General features: G+C 40.4%; 1 protein-coding gene across 3 annotated transcripts in view; it reads left to right on the forward strand.

Moving 5' to 3' along the window:
• Nucleotides 1-19815, forward strand: part of nol8 (nucleolar protein 8) — a 42517-nt gene extending 22702 nt beyond the window's left edge. For 2 of the 3 annotated variants that reach the window (XM_043707891.1, XM_043707892.1), the window contains exons 11-17: nucleotides 1107-1284; nucleotides 2025-2108; nucleotides 4254-4534; nucleotides 10218-10356; nucleotides 11530-11597; nucleotides 11748-11830; nucleotides 19699-19815. In XM_043707891.1, the coding sequence (XP_043563826.1) occupies nucleotides 1107-1284; nucleotides 2025-2108; nucleotides 4254-4534; nucleotides 10218-10356; nucleotides 11530-11597; nucleotides 11748-11830; nucleotides 19699-19800 (935 nt within the window). In that variant the 3' untranslated portion in view covers nucleotides 19801-19815. The remainder of the gene's footprint in view (nucleotides 1-1106; nucleotides 1285-2024; nucleotides 2109-4253; nucleotides 4535-10217; nucleotides 10357-11529; nucleotides 11598-11747; nucleotides 11831-19698) is intronic. The other variant, XM_043707893.1, reaches the window with a different exon arrangement.
• Nucleotides 19816-23845: the final 4030 nt, after the last annotated feature.

Genomic DNA, 23845 nt, shown 5'->3' on the forward strand with positions numbered 1-23845 from the left:
ATGACTGAGTTTTAGTATATTCCTCAAAGTGCCTTGCCAAAAAATGTAGGTGCAGTGCTGCTTGAGAAATTCAGTCCTGAAACTCTAGATTTGTAATGCCTGTTGTGGAAAATCTTGGAAAGAATATCTGAAACGGATTCTTGCAATGGAAAGAAGTGTCCCACAGCATGAAGCTGTGATGCCATATAGAGTCATAGAGATATACAGCACGGAAACCGATCCTTCAATCCAACTTGTCCATCCAACCAGATATCCCAAATAAGGATTTCCCTCTCACCTTAAACCTGTGCCCTTTATTTTTGGACTCCCCTATCATGGTGAAAAGACATTGGCTATTCACCCTATTTATGACCCTTGTGATCTTATAAACCTGTACAAGGTCACCTCTCAGCCTCCAACACTCCAGGGAAAATAGCTCCAGTCTACACAGCCTCTCCGTGTAGCTGAAACCCGCCCACCCTGGCAAAATTCTTATAAATCTTTTCTGAACCCTTTCAAGTTTCACAACATCCTTCTTATAGCAAGGAGACCTGAATTGCACACAGTATTCCAATAGTGGCCTCACCAGTGTCCTATACGGATGCAACGTGACCTCACAACTCATATAACTGAATGCACTGACCTATATTGGCAAGCATACAAAACATCATCTTCGCTATACTGTCTACCTGTGACTCCATTTCAAGGAACTATGAACTTTATCTTCTTTCCATTCTTCTGGGGGGAGCACCTGATATATCAGATGCTCTGCACTGCAGATTTTGTAGATGACAATAAGAAAATGACATTTTTATGAATGCCAGCAATTCAATTTCTTGTCCGGAAACAGGCAATGGTTAGTCAGGGCACATAGTTACCACTGAATTTCGCAATTTCATATACTGCAAAGTATTGGGGACATGGATTTATGGAAATCTATGATCATCAAAGACCAGCAGTATTATGTTTGGGTGGTAATGGGAAGAACAGGACCTCAGTCAGGAAATGAGGGAATGCTGAGTGAAAATGAGAACCAACATCCAACCAGGGGTGAAACTCCTAATGTCGATCCTCTAATGCTTGCTATGTGTTTGAATACCAGGTGACTACCACTTTATTTTTAATAGTATCTTCTAGAAGGTTTTTTTTTGCAGAAGAATCTGTTATGGATAAAGGCCAAAGTTCTGAAGATGAAGAGTTTGCTGATGAAAAAAAGAGGGCACTGAACATTTTACAGAGTGTTATCCAATTTGATGGTGAAAAGTCTGATCTCCGGAAAGAACAAACACGATTCAAAAAATTCAAGTTCGTACTCGTTTAATGAGTGTAATTCTTATGTACTTGTAGAACTGGTCACATACTAATATGATTTATTTCATTAAAATAAATCACAGCTTTTCCTTTCTGACTGATTTCTGATTATCTTTTAAATGATAATTCTGTTAGTCAGTGACCAATATCACACAATTTCTCTCTCAACCCACTAGTTAATATTTAGTAGTAAAGCAAGTGCAAAATGTGAGGTATTTTCATCAGAATCTTGTTCCTCAACTTGTTCGGAAAACATGAAACATTAAAAATTGCAATAGATTTATAAAGTGGTTCAGCGATCCATTGTGTATTGGGCATTTTTAAACTCAGCTTCATTTCCAATGAAGTTAGTTCCACAGTGTACCTCAATTATATGAGAGAGCTTTATATTAACATGAAAATGCAGTTCTGCACTCTCCATCTTTGTATTCACAACAGCACTTTCCCTTTGGAGTCCCCTACCCTGGGGAAAAGACCTTGGCTTTTCACCCTATTCATGCCCCTCAAGATTTTATAAACCTGTATAGGGTCACCCCTCAGCCTCCAATGCTCCAGGGAAAATAGCTATATTTTATCGTTCTGTGCAAGTTTTACTAAAGTTATGCATTTAACTCTCATTTTATAACTTGCTAGCATTAGAATTACAAGTGCTTTAAATCTCACATTGTTAAAATATCTGCTGTGTTTTAAATTGGGAGGCTATCAATACTTTGCCCCAAAATGTTTTCTTTCAGAGATGTTTCTGCTCTACGATACGATCCTACAAAGGAAGATCACATAGGCTTTGAAAGCAAACTAGATGATTCCACAAAGAAAAGGTATTTTTTTTTTACTGAAACTGTTTGATGCAATTCATGCTAATATATAATTATATACTGATTAGCCATCCTTTTTATTTTCTAATAATGTATTTCTGTGGTTTGCATTTTTGTCAGTTCAGAACATTTAACAATGTTGTCAGTTAATTGTGATATTTGAAAAATGCATCATTTCATGATAACATCCAGCCTTGATGCCCTGGTACAACATTATGGAGCCAGCCTTTCCGACTGAAATTGAATAAAAATTGTGTGAATGACAACACATTGCGGATCCATTGTGCTATAGAATAGTAACATATGGGAAGCTTTGTGGTTGAGAGTTGGATTTGAGCAAATCGAATTCTTAATTTTTTCATCCCTCCCAGTTAATCTATACAAGAGCTTCACAAGTATCTTTAAGGTTGGCGCTAATCATTGCATTACCATTAATATCCACCTGAAGGAAAAACTGCAGCAGGACAAGTAGAAATCTGAGAATGCTTTCAATAGAAGAATTGTTTTTACTTGATTCTATATTTAACAATATTTTGCATTTCAAAGTCAATAAATACAATTCCGTGATTTACTATTGCTATGATTTTTGGACTTGCACATTTTTGTTTAGTTTATAAAGAATAATTCACTTCAAATTAATGGATTGAACGCAATGTAAAAAATGCAGTGTGCCCGCATATTAAAGTTGTAATAAGTTACATCACTCTCTGAAACCTCAACTAGATTTTCTACTATTTCTTGTAGCATCAACAGATCCAGTATTCTTCTGGTTGATTTTGCATTTTGTGTCCTCTTTAAATTTGTACTAATTTGAAACATTGTTACATACAAAGTACCATTCATCCGTGATTTTAAAACTTGTACAAGTCCTCTCATTTACTTGTCCCTTCCTTTCTCTGTAAACTCCTTCATGAACAAAATCCTAAAATCTCTGCACCTCTTTGCTACCTTGATTATCATAGTTTCACCACGAACAATAATGCCTTCAAATTTCCCCTCGTTTTTAAATACATACAGTTAATATTGTATATCAGTGTATGAAATGTCTGATATGCTCATTCAAGCAATTTGCAACGGTTTGCTGTGATGTGACAAGTGTATTTGCTTTTATTAGTGAAAAATGAAAGGAATGTGGATGCTGTAAATCAAAAACAAAATCAGAAGTTACTGGAAAAGCTCAGCAGGTGTGGCAGCATCTGTGAAGAGAAATCAGAGTTAAAACTTTGGGTCAGTTTCTGAGGAAGGGTCACCAGACCTGAAAATTAACTCCATTTCTCTTCACAGCTGCTGCCACACCCGATGAGTTTTCTGGCAACTTCGGTTTTTGCTTTTATTCATGGCTTTATTAAAATGCCATGTTTACACCTCCATCACCCCTGAGATAAGGCGAACAGATGTTTTGAGTATACTCATTTTGGACAACTAATGTAATCACACAGTGTTAGATGACAGAAAACAATGAGAAATAGGAAAGAAATTAAGGTTGAAACTAGATAGAAACTTTATCAGAAAAAAATGAGATAACATCTTTCATAAGTAGATAAAGAAGACAAATATTGAGAATACAACTACCTTCAAGATTCTGTTTTCAGAACTTAATAATTTTTTCTGTTAGAAATAATACTTATAGGTGCCTTCTCACATTGAAATGTTGAAAAACAAGTAAAAGTGTCACTTACAGAAACGGTAAACGCTGAAATTACTCAGCAGATCAGTCAGTAGCTGTGAAGCAGGAAATTGTCAACTTCTCCTGTTAGTCATTTTTTTGTCAAAATGTAGTCAGTTATTTTTCGAGCACTTGATATGGGGAACCATAAGTACAATCTGTCAAAATCTAAGTTAACAACTTGCCGAGAAAAATCTTTTACATTTTGTGCTATTTTTCATGTTCCTCCTCAAGGCAAGCAATCATTACAGCCAAAGAGAGTCAAGTCTGCTAAATAAGTGGAAAGTACCTCAGCGGCCCCATTGAGGTCAATAGTGCTTTTATTTCATGGTTCAATTCAGCGTGTTAGAAACTCAACATGAGTACTCATTAACTCTAGATATCTGATTTGAAACTTGTATATCATGAATGAAAGATAATTTGTAGGTATCTTGGACAAATTCATTAAATTTATGTGCTAACTTATTACATAAACGTTGCAGCAAAAAAGAAAAAAGAAAAGCAAAAGAAGAAGCTGAGAAGCTTCCGGAAGTATCAACAGAAATCTATTATGATGTTAATGTGGACTTGAAAGAAATGTTCGATTCCGGGACCAAAGTGAACGAAGTCAAATGGGACATGAAAGATGATAGTCAGGTTCAAGATCAACCTATTGAATCTCCTGAGACTGTTGATTGCCTTTTAAATGGTAATTCGAAAGAAGATTTGGCTGGTTTTACATTTTCATTCTTTGATGATGCAACTTCTAACACTCAAAAACCAGGTAAAATTGTTTCTTATGACCACTGTTGAAACAATAGACAAAAAATGTTTGTGTCTACTTTGCAACTGGCCTGTAGTTTGCTTCTTTCTGTCTCTCTCCCTTTTTGAATTTCTTGATTTTGCTATTTTCCATCTTGAACTGGACCTTTCTAGAATCTTGAGAATTTCATGGAGGATAACCGTATCTACAAAACTTTACTAAAACATGGGCAGTTTGCATGAGGAATCAGTGCACATTGAATTGAAACCACTTTTTTCTTTCATGTGGAGTAACACACCCCAAAAAACTTGAAACAGACTGATTAGTGGAGAGAAAATAGAAGGTCGGAGAGCAGATTGAAGACATGACAAGACACTTAGCCAAGCTTTGCTTAATTTTAAGAATGCAAAGCAAAATAAATTCCAGATGTAAGAGAAAACAGTGAATACTGACTTTTATTGATAATGGATTAGGGGAAGGTATACCAAGCAGTGAACCAGAGGTGTAAGTTCAAGAAGGTTTGCAGGGTACGATGGAGTAAATTCAAGGAGAGGATGTAGAATTGGTATGTTAGTTAAGAAATATTTTTTACAACTGTCAGACTATGGATTGAATAGAACATCAAACACATATAGAACATTACAGTGCAGTAATGGCCATTCGGCCCTCAATGCTTCCCCACCTGTGGAACCAATCTGAAGCCTATCTATCCTACACTATTCCATTTTCATCCATATGTTAATCCAATGACCATTTAAATGCCCTTAAAGTTGGCAGGTCTACTACAGTTGCAGGCAGGGCGTTCCACGCCCTTGCTACTCTCTGAGTAAAGAAACTATCTCTGACATCTGTCCTATGTCTATCACCCTCAATTTAAAGCTATGTCCCCTCTTGTTAGCCATCATCATCTGAGAAAAAAGGCTCTCACTGTCAACCCTGTCTAACCCTCTGATTATCTTATATGTCTCAATTAAGTCACCTCTCAACCTTCTTCTCTCTAACAAAAACAGCCTCAATTCCCTTATAAGACCTTGCCTGCATACCAGGCAACATCCTAGTAAATCTCCTCTGAAGCCTTTCCAAAGCTTCCACATCCTTCCTACAATATGGTGACCAGAACGGTATGTAATACTCCCAAGTGCAGCCAGACCAGAGTTTTGTACAGCTGTAACATGACCTCATGGCTCCAAAACTCAATTGATCAACCAATAAAAGCAAACAGACCATATGCCTTCTTAACAACCCTATCAACCTGGGTAGCAACTTTCAGGGATCTATGTATATGGACACCAAGATCTCTCTACTCATCTACACTGCCAAAGATCTTACCATTAGCCCAGTACTCTGTATTCCTGTTGCTCCTTCCAACGTGAATCACCTCACACTTTTACACATTAAACTCCATTTGCCACCTCTCAGCCCAGTTGTACAGCTTATCTGTGGCCCCCGTAACCTGCAACATCCTTTGGCACTATCCACAACTCCACTGACCTTAGTGTCATCCACAAATTTACTAACCCATCCTTCTATGCCTTCATCCAAGTCATTTATAAAAATGACAAACAGCAGTGGACCCAAAACATCCTTGTGGTATACCACTAGTAACTGAACTCCAGGATGAACATTTCCCATCAACTACCACTCTCTGTCTTCTTTCAGCTAGCCAATTTCTGATCCAAACTGCTAAATCTAGCAACATGTATCTCAGTGTTCTCCTTGATAACGTTGTCTTTTTCCAGTGTGAATACCAACAAAAAATATTCATTTCACACCTCTCCTGTCTCCTGTGACTCTACACACAACATCCCACGACTGTGCTTGATTGGCCCTAGTCTTATTCTCGTCATTCTTTTATTCCTGATATACCTATAGAAAGTGTTCGGGTTTTCCTTAATCCTATCTGCCAACTAATTCTCATGTCCTGTCCTTGCTCTTCTTCTTTCTCTCTTTACATCTTTACTGGCTAGTTTGTAACTCTCAATTGCCTTAACTGAGCCTTCACGTTTCATCCTAACATAAGTCTTCTTCTTCCTCTTAACAAGAGATTCAACTTCTTCAATAAACCATGTCTCCCTCATTCGACCACTTCTTCCCTCCCTGACAGGTACATAATGATCAAGGATACGCAATAGCTGTTCCTTGATAAGCTCTACATTTCAATAGTGCCTATCGCCTGCAGTTTCCTTCCCCATCCTATGCATTCTAAATCTTGCCTAATCTTATCATAATTGCCTTCTCCCAGATATAACTCTTGCCCTGTGGTATATACCTATCCATTTCCATCACTAAAGTAAACATAACTGATTGTGGTCACTGTCAACAAATTGCTCATCTACCTCCAAATATAACACCTGGCTGGGTTCATTACGCAGTACCAAATCCAGTATAGCCTCTCCTCTTTTTGGCCTGTCTACATACGGTGTCAGGAAACAGTCCTTCATGCATTGGACAGAAACTGACCCATCTAAAGTACTCAAACTATAGTATTTCCAGTCAATATTTGGAAAGTTGAAGTCCTCCAAAACAACTATCATGTTACTCTCACTTCTATCCAGAATCATCTTTGCAATCTTTTCCTCTAATTCTCTGGAACAATTCGGAGGCCTATAGCAAATTCCCAACAGGGTGAGCTCTCCTTTCCTGTTTCTAACCTCAACCCATACTACCTCAGTTGACAAGTCCTCGAAAGTCTTTTCTGCCACCATAATACTGTCCTTGACTAACAATGCCACACCTCCCCTTTTTTGACCATCTTTTCTGTTCTTTCGAAAACATCTGTATCCCGGAACCTGCAACAACCATCTCTGTCCCTGCTCTCTCCATGTCTCTGAAATGGCCACAACATCAAAGTCCCAGGTACCAATCCATGCTGCAAGTTCACCCACCTTATTCCAGATGTTCCTGGCGTTGAAGTAGACAAACTTCAAACCACCTTCCTGTTTATCAGTAAACTCTTGCGACCTTGAAACCATATTTCTGACCTCCCTACTCTCAACTTCCTGGACACTGGAGCTACAATTTAGGTTCCCATCTCCCTGCTGAATTAGTTTAAACTCTCCCAAAGAGCATGATCAAATTTCCCCCTCCCAGGATATTGGTACCCCTCTGGTTCAGGTGCAGACCATCCTGTTTGTAGAGGTCCCACCTACCCCAGAATGAGCCCCAGTTATCCATCTCTCTCTCTCTCTTCCTCGCCTCGTTAGCACATGGCACAGGTAACAAACCAGAGATAACAACTCTGTTTGTTTTGGCTCCAAGCTTCCACGCTAGCTCCCTGAATTTCTGCCTTAAATCCCCATCCCTTTTCCTACCGATGTCATTGTCATTGTCATTGTCATTGGTGCCTGTGTGGATCACGACTTGGGGTTGGTCCCCCTCCTGCTAAGGGTCCTGAGAACATGATCCGAGACATCATGAATCCTCGCACCTGGGAGGCAACTGTGAGTCTCTCTTGTTCCCACAGAACCTTCTATCTGTCCCCCTAACTATGGAGTTCCCAATAACTAATGCTCAGCTTCTCTCTCCCCTTCCCTTCTGAGCAACAGGGCCAGACTCTGTGCCAGAAACGTGCAACCCTGGCTTATCTCTGGTAAGTCTCCCCCTTCTTCCCCCCCCCCGCCACCTCCATGCTCTTTAAGAATTATCGCATAGAACAAATAAGGAAGTAAAAGCATAGTTTATCCTTTACTTAATCATTAAACAAAATAATGTCATGCTCTTATCATGGGGTTTAAAGAAGATGATGAAACTTGGAAAACATTTTATACTATTTTCCAAATTGGGCATAATAATGAGATTTTAAAATCCACATATATGAATTAAGTTCTCCAGAGCCAAAAAGGTTGCTCAGTAATAATTATGATGTTTCCAAGCAGTTTTACAACAAGACTAGCGTAAAGTTAAACCTCATGATTATTAAAATGATTTCCAAAGATTTTCTTCCAGTGCAACTTCAATGGTACACACTGGAGGGGCAAGGAATCAGCAGCAGCATCAACTGATTTTCTAAGTTTAATTGTCTGCATAATGACAAAAATGTTTTTTTCAGTTTTATGGTTGTCATTACAGCTACAAAGTCTGGGCTGTTGAAAGTAATTTCTGTCATTTGAAACACTAACATGCTCATATCACAGCATTACAAAATTGCTATGAAGGAGAATGAGGCCATTAAACCCATTGTGTCAGCACTAGTTCTTAAGCATTTTAACTTACTGCCAACCACCGTCCTTTGCTCTATGACTCTGTACATTGGATCATCATAACCTGCTTTTGTACTGTATGTCTCTATTAATAATGCCTAGGATACATTATGCTTTGTTAACAGCTGTCTATCTCTCCTCCGACCTTTAATGACTTATGTATATGTACTCCCAGGCCTCTCTGCGCCTGTGCACCCTTTAGAATATTACCCTTTTGTTTCATACATTCTCTTGATGTTCTTTGTGACACTTCATCCTTCTCCACACTGAACTTCATCTGTCAACTATCAGCCCACTCCAACAGTGCATCAATTTTCTTTTGAAGTTCCATTCTGTCGTCCTCACAATTTACAGTTCTTCCAAGTTTTGTGTTGCTTACAAACTTTGCAATTGTCTCATCAAATTGTCAGTTATATGTATATAAGAACGTAGAACAGTACAGCACAGGCTCTTTGGCCCTTGGTGTTGTGCCGACCTTTTATCCTGCTGTAAGATCAAACTAACCTTATATATCCTTCATTTTACTGTCATCTATGTGCCTATCCAAGAGTTGCTTCAATGTCCCTGATGTATCTGATTCTACTACCACCGCTGGCAGTGCATTCCACGCTCCCACCACTCTCTGTGTAAAGAATCGACATCTGACATCTCCCCTAAACCTTCCTCCAATCTCATTAAAATTATGTCCTTTGTGTTTGCCATTTCTGCCCTAGGAAAAAGTCTCTGGCTATTCAGTCTATCAATGTCTTTCACCATCTTGTTCACCTCTGTCAAGTCACCTCTTGTCCTTCTTTGCTTCAATGAGAACAGCCTTAGCTCCCTCAACCTATCTTCATAAGACATGCACTCCAGTTCAGACAGCATCCTGGTAAATCTCTTCTGCACCCTCTCTAAAGCTTCCACATCCTTCCAATAATGAGGCGACTAAAACTGAACACAATATTTCAAGCATGGTCTAACCAGGGCTCTATAAAACTGCAGCATAACCTCACGGCTCTTAAACTCAATCCCCTGACAATGAAAGCCAGCACACAATATGCCTTCTTAACAGCCCTATCAACTAGGATGACCACTACTGAGGGATCTGTGGACATGGACTCCCAAGATCCCTCTGTTCCTCCACATTGCCAAGAATCCTGCCTTTAACACACTATTCTTCATTCAAATTCAACCTTCCAGATGAATCACTTCACACTTATCCAGGTTGAACTCCATCTGCCACTTATCAGCCCCGGTCTGCATCCTGTCAATGTCCCATTGCAACCTACAATGGCCCTCCACACGATTCACCACTCCACCAACCTTCATGTCATTGGTAAACATGGTTGTGGAAATAACACTATATCTGAAGAGTCATTTCTTATTCACGGGTCTATGAGTAATTGTTTTCACAATGACATTATTTGAGATTTGTTAGAAATTAAGCGCAAGTATCAATCGTGCTGTATAGTGAATATTTTGAATTCAGAAATGGCAATTCGTTGTTTCAATCTTTACTGTTTTAGAACTCGGGTATCAGATTGAATCAAGGCATATGACAGCATTTCCATGGCAAGAGGATCCTCGATTTCAAGATAGCTCCTCTGAAGATGATAATGATGAAGAGAAAGATTTAGAAAATTGTGGAAATAGCACAGAAAAAACGTAAAGCTAACCTAATGCTACTTAAATTGGAATTTCACTGAACCTTTTCTTCTAACACTTGTAACATTGTAAAATGGTGCTCAGTCCAAGACCCATTTCCAAATTGAGTCAGCATTGTTAGGTTCTTGATATTAAGGAATGTGATTAGTGTTAGTTATTTGACATTGAATAATGTTTCAGAATTTATCTGAAATTAATCTCAACATTGAATTTTAGACCCATCCAACACATAATTTAAGATGGGTTAGAAATTGCACACAAAACTACTTTTTTTTTTGCTCAATCTTGATTTTTATTTGCCTCCAATGCAACTCACCAAAACCCAGTCTTGATTTGTTCTGTAACTTAATTGTTTCAATGTGATGCTTGGATTATATCACTAATAACAATGAAAAACTAAATTTTCAAACAAAACATTAAAAGGTACTATTCTGTAATACATTGAAAATACTGTGACAACTTTTATATTAAAAAGCATTAAGCATAAATGAAATAGCTTTGCATCTTAGACAACAGTGCTTTTTAATCTGACCATATGGAACAAAAACTAATCTCCATTGGAAAGAAAATAATCAACAGTAAACACTAACAAATTAAGCTTGGTGATTAACATAGACAACCATTACTGTTTTTACCACTTAACCTAAATAAAAGTGACGGGACTAGGAGTTTAACTCACATATAGATAACCCAAGTCCAGAAGGAATTGTGCATTTCTTCTGATAGTTGCAAAACAACATTTGACTGTTTGCAAAATGAATGATGATGTGTCCACCTTTCCAGAATTGGTCATATTTGACTCAGTTTTTAATTATGTCTTTGATAATTATTAAAATTATATTTTGACATTTCTATTTTTATTCAGAGTTTCTGCTAATCATGTTTAATTAAAATTAGGACATCTCATTTAAGGAGTTATTTGGTAGAATGAGTACTGCTGAAAAAAGACACTTGTAAGATGAAAAGTTTCAACAATGCTCAGCGGGACATTGGCAAGAATATCAATGTAATTTTAATACTGTACACAAATAGTGTTCTAATTGTTTAACAGTAGATCTTGGTAGAGACCCTGCCTTGAGAATGAACCAACTGAATGATAATTGACAGTCATTTAAATCATATTTAAATGCTTGCATATATCAATTACTTTTATTTTGTACTCTTCGTTTTCAGGGAAGTAATATTTTCTAAGAAGAATGCGAATCTATTTTTCTTCTTCAAAGATGATCAAAGGCTGAAAGGTAAAATGTGATATAAAATAGACTGTTATCCTGATGTTATTGGCTTAAGATGCAGCATTGTTTTCGTTCATTTTCTCTTCTATATTTTTGGAATTCAACTAGCAATATAATTATGACTCAGTGAATTTTATTTTACTTTGTTGTTCTTAGATGGCCCAAAACTATTCTGTCGAACTACAGATCTTGAAGAAGAAAAACATATTTGGGAAGAAAAGAGGACTCTGCTGATTGAGGTAAATTATTTCATGATTAACTTGTTCTATATGCATAACAAATAGCTGACTGACTGGAAATCGTTATGGCAGTTAAAATCTCGCGTAAATTTATAAAGTTGTAATAATGTTTAAATCAATTTGGGTTTGAAAAATATTTTTGAAAATATACATTACTATTAACATTCAATTATTGCTGTACTTCAAGGAACACAGAAATAGGAGGAAGCTATTAAACCAGTTGAGTTTGAGCCTCAAGTCTAGTTTGCAATTCAATTAAGTCATAGCTGGTCTTTTTCTCAGCTTTATCTTCCTACATTTGATTCACAACCATTAATATTCTGGCCACGCAAAATGTGTCCATCTGTATTTGAGCTTGATAATTGCCCCAGCTTCAACAACATTTTGGTGAGAGTTTACAAATGCCACCAAACTTTCTGTAGCGAAGTGCTTTCTTGTGTCAGCCCTGGATAAGCTCGCTCTATTTTTATATTTTCTAATCAACCTGAGCAGAGTGATTCACTACACTCCAGAGCAAGTAGGATTGAAACCTGGGCAATCTAGCTCAAAGGTATGGACACTAGACACTACCACAGCTGTTTTTTTTTTTCACTCCTGTTCTGAATTCTCCACCAGGAAATTAATTTCTCTCTCTCTCAAAGTTTTTAATCATGAACACTCAAAACAATTAAAATAATTTTTCTATTCAATGAAATAGAAAGTTTGTCTCCAAAAGCTTTACCTATAAATTAACCTTTTTAAATCCGATATCATTCTGGTGAGTATGTGTTGCACTCTCTCCAAGGTCAATATATATCTCCAGAAAAGCAATGCTGAGATAAGAATGTAGATTCCAGGTGGCCAGTGATTGCTGATATTGGCAACTGCGGACAATTCTGCATGCGCACACATTCGGAACATGCAGGTGCACATTGCCAAACACCGATGTCACATAGTCTTTATATTTTTCACCATGCACAAATGCAGTAGCAACCAGGCCAGGGATGTTCGTGTGATTTTGAACTGTATGTTCAGTGGTGGGGAGAGAGTTTGCAGGACATGCTTAAGACTGAGATCAGAAGAGAACTCAGGAGCTTCACTGGATCAGTGAAGAAATACCTATAAGCCAGAATGCCCTCTTCCCCCCCCCCCCCCACCAGTCCCCATCTCTTGACCACCACATTCTCCACCCCCCACCTCATCTGCACAATATCTATGTACAAGCATTTAAAGTGATGTGTAGCGAGGGGATCCATGATGGCGGTGACCTAGGAGTATCGCATCTGCTAGGCTCTGCGCCACAACATCGGCAGGAAACCCATCCCATCCATGTTACTGTGTGTAAAAAAAAAGTAAAAGAGCTACTGAACCTGAAAATTTTAACTACCTACATTTTTGCTGTGGGAGAATGCTGAAGAAAGGAGGGAGTTCACCCGGAGCTGAGGCTGCAGCTCAACCCACCGAGGCAGTGGGCTTGCTTACTCACCAAGCCTTGGTTGAAGAGCTTGCCAAATCTCACCAGGTCCTGGGGAAGCAGATTGAAGAAAAAATCGAGAAAAAGCTGGCCCCAGTCTCTGCTATGCTGCAAGACCTGGGAAAAAGACTGATGAGCTTGAGCGCAGAGCCACAACATTGGAGACAGAGGCTGATTCATCCAAGAGTCAAATTGAATGCCTGGAAACACAGGTCCATGGTTTGCTGGATGATCTTGAGGACAGGAGCAGAAGAAAGAACCTTTCATGTTGTTGGCATGCCAGAGGGGACAGAAGGTGAGCGGCCAGTGGAATTCTTTGGAACGTGGTTCCTGGGATTCCTTAGTTTGGAGGCTGAAAAGGGAAGGATAAAGATTGAGAGAGCCCACTGGGTCGCAGCACAAAGGCTATTAATGGACCAATGTCCTCACCCTGTCCTGGTACGGTTCCATCATTATAAAGACAAACGGAGAGTCGTGGAAGCTTCCAGAGCTCAAGAGAAGGATCCGAGCCCTTTGGTGTGTAATGACTTCAGGGTGATGAATCAAAAAAGGAAATCCTGTGAACCTCAAGAAGCGATTGAGAGAGCTTGGGATCTAGTACTCTCGAAGACTAAGACATCCAGCAGTGCTTCAGAATCATAGAACCCTATAGTGTGGAAACAGACCCTTCGGCCCAACAATTCTACACTGACTTTGCGATGAATAACCCACCCAAACCCATTCCCTTATATTTACCCTAATGAATGCATCTAACCTACACATCCCTGAACACTTTGGGTCAATTTACATGGCCAATTCACCGAACCTGCACATCTTTGGATTCTGGGAGGAAACCGGAGTAAACCTACACAGACACAGGAGAATGTGGAAACTCCACACACACAGTTGCTGGAGGCTGGAGTCAAACCTGGGTCCCTGGCACTGTGAGGCAGCAGGGCTAACCACTGTGCCACCCCAATGGATCTGTGTATATATTTATTTGACTTGCCTGAGAAAGCAAGCTACTTTGTGGACACGCTGACTTAAGCCAGATGATTAACTAGACACAGATAACAGAGTTGGTTGAGTTTGTCCTCCTTTCGAGAGGACTTGGTGGAGTCTCCTTTTATTGGTAATAAGTTGCATTAAATTATGCTCAGGATAGATAGATTATTTATCATTAATTTCTAAGTTGTTATACCATTGGATGGGTGACGTATTTACTTTTAACTTAATTATGTATATTACTAATCTTGTTCTTTCCTACTGGGTTGCCTGAGTTTGTGGCATGACCCTAGCTGGTAGGAGTAAAGAGGGTGGTTGGGGTGGTTAGTAGGGTTTTGGGATGTAGGTGCCCCGTTTGAATGGGGGGTAAATTCCTCTAATCAGTGCCTTTTGGCGCTTTTTTGTTTTTTCTGTTTTTAGTGTACATAATTTTTACAAGGTTTGTAGGTTTGTTGGTTGTAGCTGTTTTAGTTTATGTAGTTTTTGTGTTTTCTGGACTTTCTTGTACTGAAGCTCAGCGATTCGTAGTTCAAGTTCTCCCTCTCTGGAATCTAAGTGGTGCTGTAGAACATTATGGCTAAGGATATGTTCAAGTGGTGTACCTGAAACATTAAGGAGAGTCACCCACTGAACAAGAAGAAAAAGGTGTTTTTTCCCGTCTTAAAAGGGAGAGGGTGGATGTTGCCTTATTGCAAGAAACACACCTAGATGAAACAGAGCATCTGAAACTGCAACAGATTCGGTATGACTAGGTTTATTTCTCATTTTCAATACTAGGAGTACAGCTCTGCCATACTTCGGAAGAATCTCCCATTTAAGTTGTTAGAATGTATAAAGACACACATGGGAGACTTGTAATCCTTAAAGCTTTGATTAATGGTGAAGAATATGGGATTTTAAATGTTTATTGTCCCCTGGCGCATCCCCTCAAGTTCTCGATAGACACACTTTGTAAACTGGTTAACCTCGCATCCCAGCATATTATTGTAAAAAGGGATTTTAATTGTCTAATAGACCCCATGGTGGACAGATTGCCCAAAGGCTCCCGATATCTGTTTCACGACCTGAGCAGTTAAGAGATTTGTGTGTTGAACTAGGATTGGTAGATGTTTGGAGGCACATTCACCCTAGTGGCGGACATTTGACGTTTTTCTCAAATCCGCACAAATGCCATACCAGGATTGATCTCTTTTTGATTCCCACAGCGCATTTGGACTCAATGGTGTCATGTACAGTTGGCAATATCACTATTTCTGATCACAGTCCAGAATATTTAATGGTCAAGAGTAAGGATACTATGGTAGGTTCGAGGCATTGGCAACTTGATCCCTTCATCTTTAAGGTTAGCAAGTTTACTGAATTCTTTTCTACAGAATTCAGCGCTTTTTCAGGCTCGGTCAGTAATCCATCCATTCTCTGGGAAACTGCTAAAGCCTAAGCTAGGGGGTTAGTTATTTCCTTCTGCCAGTAAGAAACAGCAGAAGCGTGAGCAGCAACGCGTGCTCAAGACGTGTCTGAAGGCAGCTGAAAAGGCATTCTTTGATAGGTCCTGGTTGGCTAAACTACAGGGGATCACAGCACTTCAGTCTGCACTGAACTCCACACTTAGCTCACAGGCAGCTAAGAGGGAGCTTACATTTGCAAACCAAAGATTGTTTGAGCATGGGGATAAGCCGGGCAAGTACTTAGTGTACCTTGCCAGGAAAAGGAGTGCTCCTCAAGCCATTACCTTAATCAAGGAACATACTGGAAATTTAACCCATGATTCAAGCGCAGTGTTTCAGAAATTTTACTCCAAACTATACCAGTCTGAAAGTTGTGAGGATAGGCAGGTTAGAATGGAGTCTTTTTTAAGAATTTGGACTTCCTGGGAGTGACCATTGAACAAGACTTTCTCCTTAATGCCCCATTGACAGTGAAAGAGGTGCAGGAGGCTATGAGGCAGCTTCAGAATGAAAAGGCGCCTGGTTCTGATGGACTTCCCAGTGAGTTTTATAAGGAATTTAAAAGTATACTATCAGGACCGATGCTTAGTATATTTCACAATTCACATAGTCGTGGCCTCCTCCCACCATCTTTAAGAGAAGCAAACATCTCTCTTATCCTTAAAAAAGGGAAGGCCCCGGAGGATTGTGCTTCCTATAGGCCCATCTCACTCATGAATGTTGATTTCAAAATCCTATCTAAGACGCTTGCACTCAGATTAGAAACTGAGATTCCCTCCATCTTTAAGGAGGATCAGATGGGTTTTATAAAAGGTCGCAGATCGGTGAATAATGTTAGGAGGTTACTTAATATGATCCAAATATGTCAACAACAATCGGTACAGGGATTAATGATCTCTTTGGACGTGGATAAGGCATTTGACCGGGTCGAATGGCCATATCTTTTTATACTTTAAAGTGGTTTGGCTTGGGTGAGGCCTTTATCAGATGGGTAAAGATTTTATATAGTGACCCTCTTGCCATGGTCAAGCAATTTCAATTTCCTTAGGAGCAATCAATAGGGCGGTCCCTTGTCACTGTTACTTTTTACATTGGTGATTGAACTGCTGGCAGAGGCAATATGTGGGAATCCCAATATATCTGCTCCAAAAGTGGGGACAAAGTCGCATAAGATTGCATTGTATGTAGATTAATTCTATGTCTGTTTTATCAAACCCAACAGTTTCAGTGCCTCATCTAATACAAAGTTTAAAAATCACACAACACCAGGTTATAGTCCAACAGGTTTATTTGGAAGCACTATTTTTTGGAGCGATGCTTATTCATCAGGTGGTTGTGGAGTACATAATTCTAAGACACAGAATTTACAGCAAAAGTTTACAGTGTGATGTAACTGAAATTATATATTGAAAAATATCTTTATCTGATACAATGCATTAATTCGTTTGGCGGCTTTTCGGATTACAAGATCAACTTTGCGAAATTAGAGGCCATGCCCATGGGTGGTCTCCTGAAAATGCCTGGTCCTGAGAATAAATCTCGATTTCTTTTTAGACGGTCGCAGGAGAGCTTTCTTTACTTAGTTAAACTCATCACCCCTGTCTTTGGCTATTTAAAACCAATTTTGCCCATTTATTCGACAGAATCAAGCAAGACTTTTGAAGATGGGAGGCGCGTCTGATCTCTTGGTGAGGTCAGATAGCCCTCATTAAAGTGAACATTCTCCCCTGTCCGCTGTATCCTATGCAAATGTTACTACTTTTTACTAAGCACACGTTTAGAAGACTGAACAGCTGGTTCAGTTCCTTTATCTAGTATCGCAAGCGACTCCTTATTAAACTGACTAAACTGCAGCTACCCCACAGACTGGGAGGAGTTGACCTGCCAGATATCAAAAACTATCAATTAAGTTCATTGCTATCTTGTGTGAATGACTGAGCCTGGGAGAGGGGACCCTCACTCACTATGGTTGGACAGTGAAGCATCTCAGGCAAGATGCCCCCTTACTAGCTTGATGTTCTAGGACAAAATGAGAACAGTTAGGGAATATTGCCAAAGCCCAGTAGTTATTAATACTGTTAAAGCGCGGGGGCAATGCATCAGAGTGAGGGCAATATTGCCAAAACATCATTTTTACACCCATAGTTGATATGCTACTGATCCAAAAGTATTGAGTACAGGAGTTGGGAGGTCATGTTACAGCTGTACAGGACATTGGTTAGGCCACTGTTGAAATATTGCGTGCAATTCTGGTCTCCTTCCTATCGGAAAGATGTTGTGAAACTTAAAAGGGTTCAGAAAAGATTTACAAGGATGTTGCCAGGGTTGGAGGATTTGAGCTATAGGGAGAGGCTGAATAGGCTGGGGCTGTTTTCCCTGGAGCGTCGGAGGCTGAGGGGTGACCTTATAGAGGTTTACACAGACTCCAGCACTATAGGGATAAACAAATGATGCTGTGTATTTTTTCTCACTTTGTGTTGTCTGGGGCAGGGGCATGGCTTCAGGTAGAAGGAGCCATTGAGGAGTTAGTGGGTCATATGAGTCCCCCCCACTCCGTGGGCAAGGGGGGAAGTGTCCTTTCGTTTGTGTTATATGTCAGTATGTTGTAGAAGTAGGTGTGAGAAGTTTTAATTTGGTAGTCTTGGAAGTTGTATTTTAAAATTTATATGAACTGTTTACTGTTTTCACTTGGCGTGCTATTTTCGGGGTTCTTTCTCCCGGGGTGTCACAGACTGTTCCGGACGGCTATGGCTAGCCATTCGTTTAATAGTACACCTGGAATGTTAAGGGAGTCATTCACCAATTGAGACAAAAAAGATACTTTAAAGCATTAGAAAAGAGAGGGTCAATGTAGCCTTGCTGCAAGACACACATTTAACCGGTAAGGAGCATTTGAAGTTACAGCTGGGAGGGGTCAGACAGGTGTTTTTCTCATCCTTTAATTCGAAAAGTAGAGGAGTTGCTATACTCATCCAGAAGAATCTCCCATTTCAAATTTTAGTCCAAATTAAGGATGAACATTGGTGGTTTATAATTCTTAAAGCTTTGGTACATGGAGAGGAAAATGGGATTTTGAATGTATATTGTCCCCTGGCACATCCCCTCATTTTTACCGGATACACTTTCCAGGTTAATAGCCCTTGTGGCATGTCATACAATTAGAGGGGGAGACTTTAATTATCTTATTGACCCCGAAGTGGACAGGATGCCTTGGGGTCTTGTGGGTATATCCCCTCAATCCAGGCAGTTGGTGGACCTGAACAGGGAGCTGGGGTTGGTGGATGTGTGGAGATTCTTCACCCCAAAGTTAGAGATTTCACCTTTTTCTCTAATCCACATGTTTTTTTGTCCCATTGACCTTCTTGAATTCGGTGCTGTCTTGCAGAATAGGGAACGTTCCCATTTCCAATCACACGGCAGTGTACATGGAGATCAAGGCCGGTGGTAACAGGATAGGCTCCCAGCACTGGCACATGGACCCTTTCCTCTTGAAAGATCGCAAGTTTAAGGAGTATTTTTTGCAGGAATTTAAAATCTTTTGGGACATTAATTTGGGTATGGCCAGTAACCCATTGGTGCTCTGGGAGACTGCCAAGGCCTATGCACGGGGTTTGATTATTTCTTACTCAGTGACCTGGAAGCGGCAGAGAGGAGAGCAGCAGCATTTGCTCGAGGCTCGCCTGAAGGCAGCTGAGTCAGCATACTTTGACAGACCATCTGTAAGTAAATTGCAGCAGATTACAGCCCCAGACAGCAAAGAGAGAAATCTCTTTTTGCAAAACAGAGATTATTTGAGTATGGTGATAAACCGGGTAGATACCTAGCATATCTTGCCAGAAAGAAGAATGCCCCCTAATCTATTACATCCATCGGAGACAGTGCTGGTACTCTCAAAAAGATTAATGCAGCATTTAGGAAGCTACTTCAAGCTGTACCAGTCGGCAGGCTGTGAGGACAGATTGATGAAGGCAGAATCTTTTTTTAAGACCCCGAACCTTCCCGGTGTAACCTTGGAGCAGGCATCCTTTCTGAAAGCCCCCGACAATCCAGGAAATACAGGAGGCGGTGAGGCAGCTCCAGAGTGGTAAAGCGCCCGGCCCGGATTTCAAAGTGAGTTTTATCAGCAGTTTTTTGACATGCTGGTTGGGCCACTCTTAGATATGTACAACTACTCATACAGTCAGGACTGCCTCCCATCCTCTCTGAGAGAAGCAAATATTTTTCTTATTCTTAAGAAAGGGAAAACCCCAGAGGATTGCACTTTGTACAGGCCCATATCGTTACTGAACGTGGATTTTAAAATTCTGTTGAAACTGCTGCCGTTAAGGTTGGAGAGGGTTTTGCCCTTCATCATAAAGGAGGACCAGACAGGTTTTATCAACGGTCGCAGGTCTACTAATAAGAGTATTAAACATGGTCCAGGTATGCCAGCAAGGTTTGATTCCGGGCTGGTAGTCTCCCTGGAAGCAGAGGAAGTGCTTGACTGGGTGGAGTGGCCATACCTCTTTTATGTACTGGAGTGGTTTTTGCCAAGAGGGTGGCAGTGTTACATAGTAACCCAAAAGCAGCGGTTCTCACTAATGGTATAAGGTTGGATACTTTTAGTATCGGCAGATGCAGCCAACAAGGGTCCCCTCTCTTGCCACTATTGTTTACATTGGTGATTGAGCCACTGGCGGAGGCCATCTGGAGGGATCCTAACATAATTGTCCTGGAGATAGGGTCAGGCAGGCATAAGATCACTCTCTGTGTGGATAATGTTCTTTTCTTTTTAACTGATCCAATGACATCTGTGCCCCGTTTAATACAAGTGATTGATCTATTTGGTTTGTTCTCGGGGAATAAAATTATTTTTATGAGGTCAGAGGCTATGCCTGTGTGGGGGCCTTACGAGAATATCCGATTTTGGGGATGGAGCCCATTTCCCTTTCAGATGGTCACAGGGAGGTTTCCTGTATTTAGGTATTTTTATCACTCCAGCCTTTGATCACTGATATAAAGCAGTTGCGAGAGGAGATAAGGCAGGACCTTCGGCGCTGGGAGGATCTTAGTTGGGTAGAAGAGCTCTGGTCAAAATGAATGTTCTTCTTCGCTTATTATATCCCATGCGAATGCTCCCTCTGATGCTGCCGAGGCAAGCACTATGGAGGCTTTAAAGTTGGTTTGCATCTTTCATCTGGCATCATAAGTGGCCTCTTATTAAGCTGGACAAATTGCAGCTTCTGCAAGGGATGGGAGGTTTGAATTTCCCGGACTTTAAGAAATATCAGTTGAGTTCCTTACGATCCTGTGTGGCCGGCTGGGCCTGCCAGGACCGACGGTAAATTTGGTTGGACATCAAGGCCTCCCAAGCAAAATGCCCCCTCATCAATTTGTTATTTATGGACCATTGCAGAAACCCAATTGTCCTTAACACAGTTAAAGCTTGGAGAATGATGCAACTAGGTGAGGGCAACTTACAAAAAAACTTATCCTTTCACTCACATGCTGGGAATGTTAGGATTCTGGCCAGGGTCGATGGACTTAGCATTAAGCTCTGGGAGTCTAGAGAAGTTTCCTGCTTGGGAGATTTATTTGACGGGAAGGTCATGATGTCTTTCGAGCAGCTGAGTCAGAAATATGAGCTATCTGGGAGGGACCCCTTTCGGTACTTTCAAGTTCGGGACTTCATACAGAAAAAGACTACATTGATGGTTAGTCCCCATAAGTCGGATATGGAGAGGAGAGTGCTCCAGTCTCCGGGCGCTCTCTTGGTCAGCACCTCTATCACTTGTTAGGAAGTAATGTTTCGAAGGACATTGAGTGGATATGCAGAATCTGCACTTGGGAATTGGAGGTAGAAATCTCGTCAGAGGTATGGGAGGATATTTGGGAGAACGTAAAAAAGATTTCAATTGGTAACAGGACGCACACTATGCAACTGAAGGAACTCCATGGGACTCATTTGGCACCAGAGCGACTTGAGAAATTTAAGACATGCGTGTCCCCAATGTGCCCCAAATGTAAAACAGATGTTGGCACTCTTGCTCATTGCTTGTAGTTGTGCCACAAGCTTCGTAGGTGTTGGGGTGCTATAGCGAGTGTCTTGGAAGGGGTCTGAGGAACTGTGGTCAAGGTGGATCTGGTGTCCCTCCTCTTGGGTTTGCCAAATCTCCCCTGTTTAGACACGCATGGGAAGAAACTGTTAAGATTCTTTCATTCTGTGCAAGGAAGAACATTCTAATCAGGTGGGTGTCAAAACATCCCCCAAGATTTTCGGGCTGGCATAGATTAGTTATGGAACACATCCCCCTGGATTTCCTTACACATATGGTGCACCAGAAAACGGAACTGTTTTTTTTCTGTGGACAGAACCCCTGACACTCCTGTTTTTTTTTAATCTTTATTTCTATTTGCAGAATGTCTGATATTCCTGGGTTTTTTTTAAGCTTTTTTCTACCCCCACATTACCGCAAGTAGTGCTTATTTTTCCCCAGCACCCATGATGTGTGTGTGCGGGTGTGAGATACAGTGAAAGACACAAGGTGTACAAATCTTTATTCAATTTCCACCACCAGTAAGAAAGGAAACAATAAGTGGCCAGTGACAAGCAGTGCCCTTCACATCAAAGGGCAATGCTGTGTGATCAAACAGTGAAGGGGAGGGCAGGGCAGGGATTAAATCAAAATTGAGTTGGACAGGGAAACAATACAGTTCACTCCCTGCGGTGCCCACCTCTCCCTGAACAGCTCAAGGGTGTTGGTGGACACCCCGTGCTCCTTCTCCAGGGACACCTGGGCTCTAACAACATAGCAGTGGAAGAGGGGCAGGCGGTCGGCCCTAACAACCCCCTGCATGGACCTGTTAACGGAAATGTTTTGTAGAACATGGCGGCCCTTTCAAATTATATATCTGGAGACTTATTGGCGGGATTGATCAGCGCCTTTGAGTAGTCATGAGGACTATGTCTGGCAGTCCGGAAGCCCCTGAGGGGGGAAGAATCCTGAATAAATACGGGTTTGCCTATTTATGCTCCCAATGGTGGGAGTTTTGGTGGGATTGCGCTGAGTGTAGTAACTTAACTGAATATAACTTAATTTACCTTGTTTGACTTGGTTTAATTTTTTTTCTCTTAATTATTTATTGAATTGTAGTTTTTGTAGGGTTTTTTCTCTCTCCTCAGTCATTTGTCGAGTAGAGTAGTAGTTTGTTTTCTGTTATTGTCATTATATTATAAGGTTGTTACACTATTTTATGGTGATTTTGTAATTCTGTAAAAAAATTAAAATCTTTTTTCTCAAGAAAAAAAATTGGCCTTTCAACAGAATAACCATCCCCTGCAATCCCCAAATCCTCAAACCGCATGGTAGCAGAAAATTGTTTGAATAAACTTCATATGACTTCTAGAAGATAAGTGAATAGATATTTGAATTTCTTCATGAAAAGAAGGAGAAGGTCAATACATCAAGGATTGTTATATCAGAGAGCCAATGAAGATGAAGTTACTACAGAAATTGCATCTCTTGTTAAGCAGAAGAAAGAGGCTTATGTTTTGATGAGACAAGGTGGTTCAGATGAGGCGATGGAGAGTTACAGATCAGCTAGGAAGGATTTAAAGAGAGAGTTAAGAAGAGCAAAGAGAGGGCATGAGCAGTCTTCAGCAAATAGAATAAAGGAGAACCCGAAGGCATTCTACAGGTATGTGAGGAATAAAATGATGACAAGGGTAGGAATAGGGCCAGTCAAAGACAGAAGTGGGAAGTTGAGTGTGGACCTTGTGGAGATCGGAGAGGTGCTAAACAAACATTTCTCATCGGTTTTCACTCAGGAAAAAGACAATATTGTAGAAGAGAATAAAGAGATATGAGATATTAGACTAGAAAGGATCGAGGTTAGTTACGAAGTGGTGTTATCAGTTCTAGAAGGAGTGAAAGTAGACAAATCCCCTGGGCCGGATGGGATTTATCCGAGGATTCTCTGGGAAGCTAGGGACAAAATAGCAGAGCCTTTGATTTTGATATTTGAGTCGTCATTGTCTACAGGTTTGGTACCAGAGGACTGGAGGATTGCAAATGTTGTGCCCTTGTTCAAGAAGGGCAGTAGAGATGACCCAGGTAATTATAGACCAGTGAGCCTTACTTCTGTTGTAGGAAA

Source organism: Chiloscyllium plagiosum, chromosome 18, assembly GCF_004010195.1.
Source record: "Chiloscyllium plagiosum isolate BGI_BamShark_2017 chromosome 18, ASM401019v2, whole genome shotgun sequence".
In the NCBI taxonomy this organism is placed as follows: domain Eukaryota; kingdom Metazoa; phylum Chordata; class Chondrichthyes; order Orectolobiformes; family Hemiscylliidae; genus Chiloscyllium; species Chiloscyllium plagiosum.